Genomic DNA, 482 nt, shown 5'->3' with positions numbered 1-482 from the left:
GGGCCCCGTCTGTGGTTGGTGCTGCAGGTGATGGGCTCGTGCGCCGCCATCAGCTCCCTGGACCCGCAGCGCCCGGGCGGCGGCAGGGGGCAGGCCCACCTGCAGCGCCCGGGCGACGGCAGGTGCCAGCCCATCGAGATCCCCATGTGCAGGGACATAGGCTACAACACCACCCGCATGCCCAACCTGATGGGCCACGAGAACCAGCGCGAGGCCGCCATCCAGCTCCACGAGTTCGCGCCGCTGGTGGAGAAGGGCTGCCACGGCCCCCTCCCCTCCTTCGCCCATGTGCACCGAGCAGGTCTCCACCCCCATCCCCGCCTGCCGCGTCATGTGTCAGCAGGCCCGCCTCAAGTGCTCGCCGATCATGGAGCAGTTCAGCTTCCAGTGGCCGGACTCCCTGGACTGCAGCAGGCTCCCCAACCAGAACGACCCCAACTACCTGTGCATGGAGGCGCCGGATAACGGCTCCGACGAGCCCG

General features: G+C 69.5%; 1 protein-coding gene across 1 annotated transcript in view; it reads left to right on the top strand.

The window, feature by feature from the left end:
* The window catches only part of FZD10 (frizzled class receptor 10), a gene marked incomplete at its 5' end in the record, with an annotated part of 1,924 nt that continues 1,442 nt past the window's right edge, over window positions 1-482 (top strand). Inside the window, 3 exon segments of the mRNA XM_027771377.1 lie at window positions 1-281; window positions 283-479; window position 482. The exon segment at window position 482 is cut by the window's right edge and continues 1,442 nt beyond it. Of these exon segments, the coding sequence (XP_027627178.1) occupies window positions 1-281; window positions 283-479; window position 482 (479 nt within the window).

Source organism: Tupaia chinensis, unplaced genomic scaffold, assembly GCF_000334495.1.
Source record: "Tupaia chinensis unplaced genomic scaffold, TupChi_1.0 Scaffold000211_1, whole genome shotgun sequence".
Taxonomy (NCBI): domain Eukaryota; kingdom Metazoa; phylum Chordata; class Mammalia; order Scandentia; family Tupaiidae; genus Tupaia; species Tupaia belangeri.
This window is presented reverse-complemented; position numbering and strand designations above follow the sequence as displayed.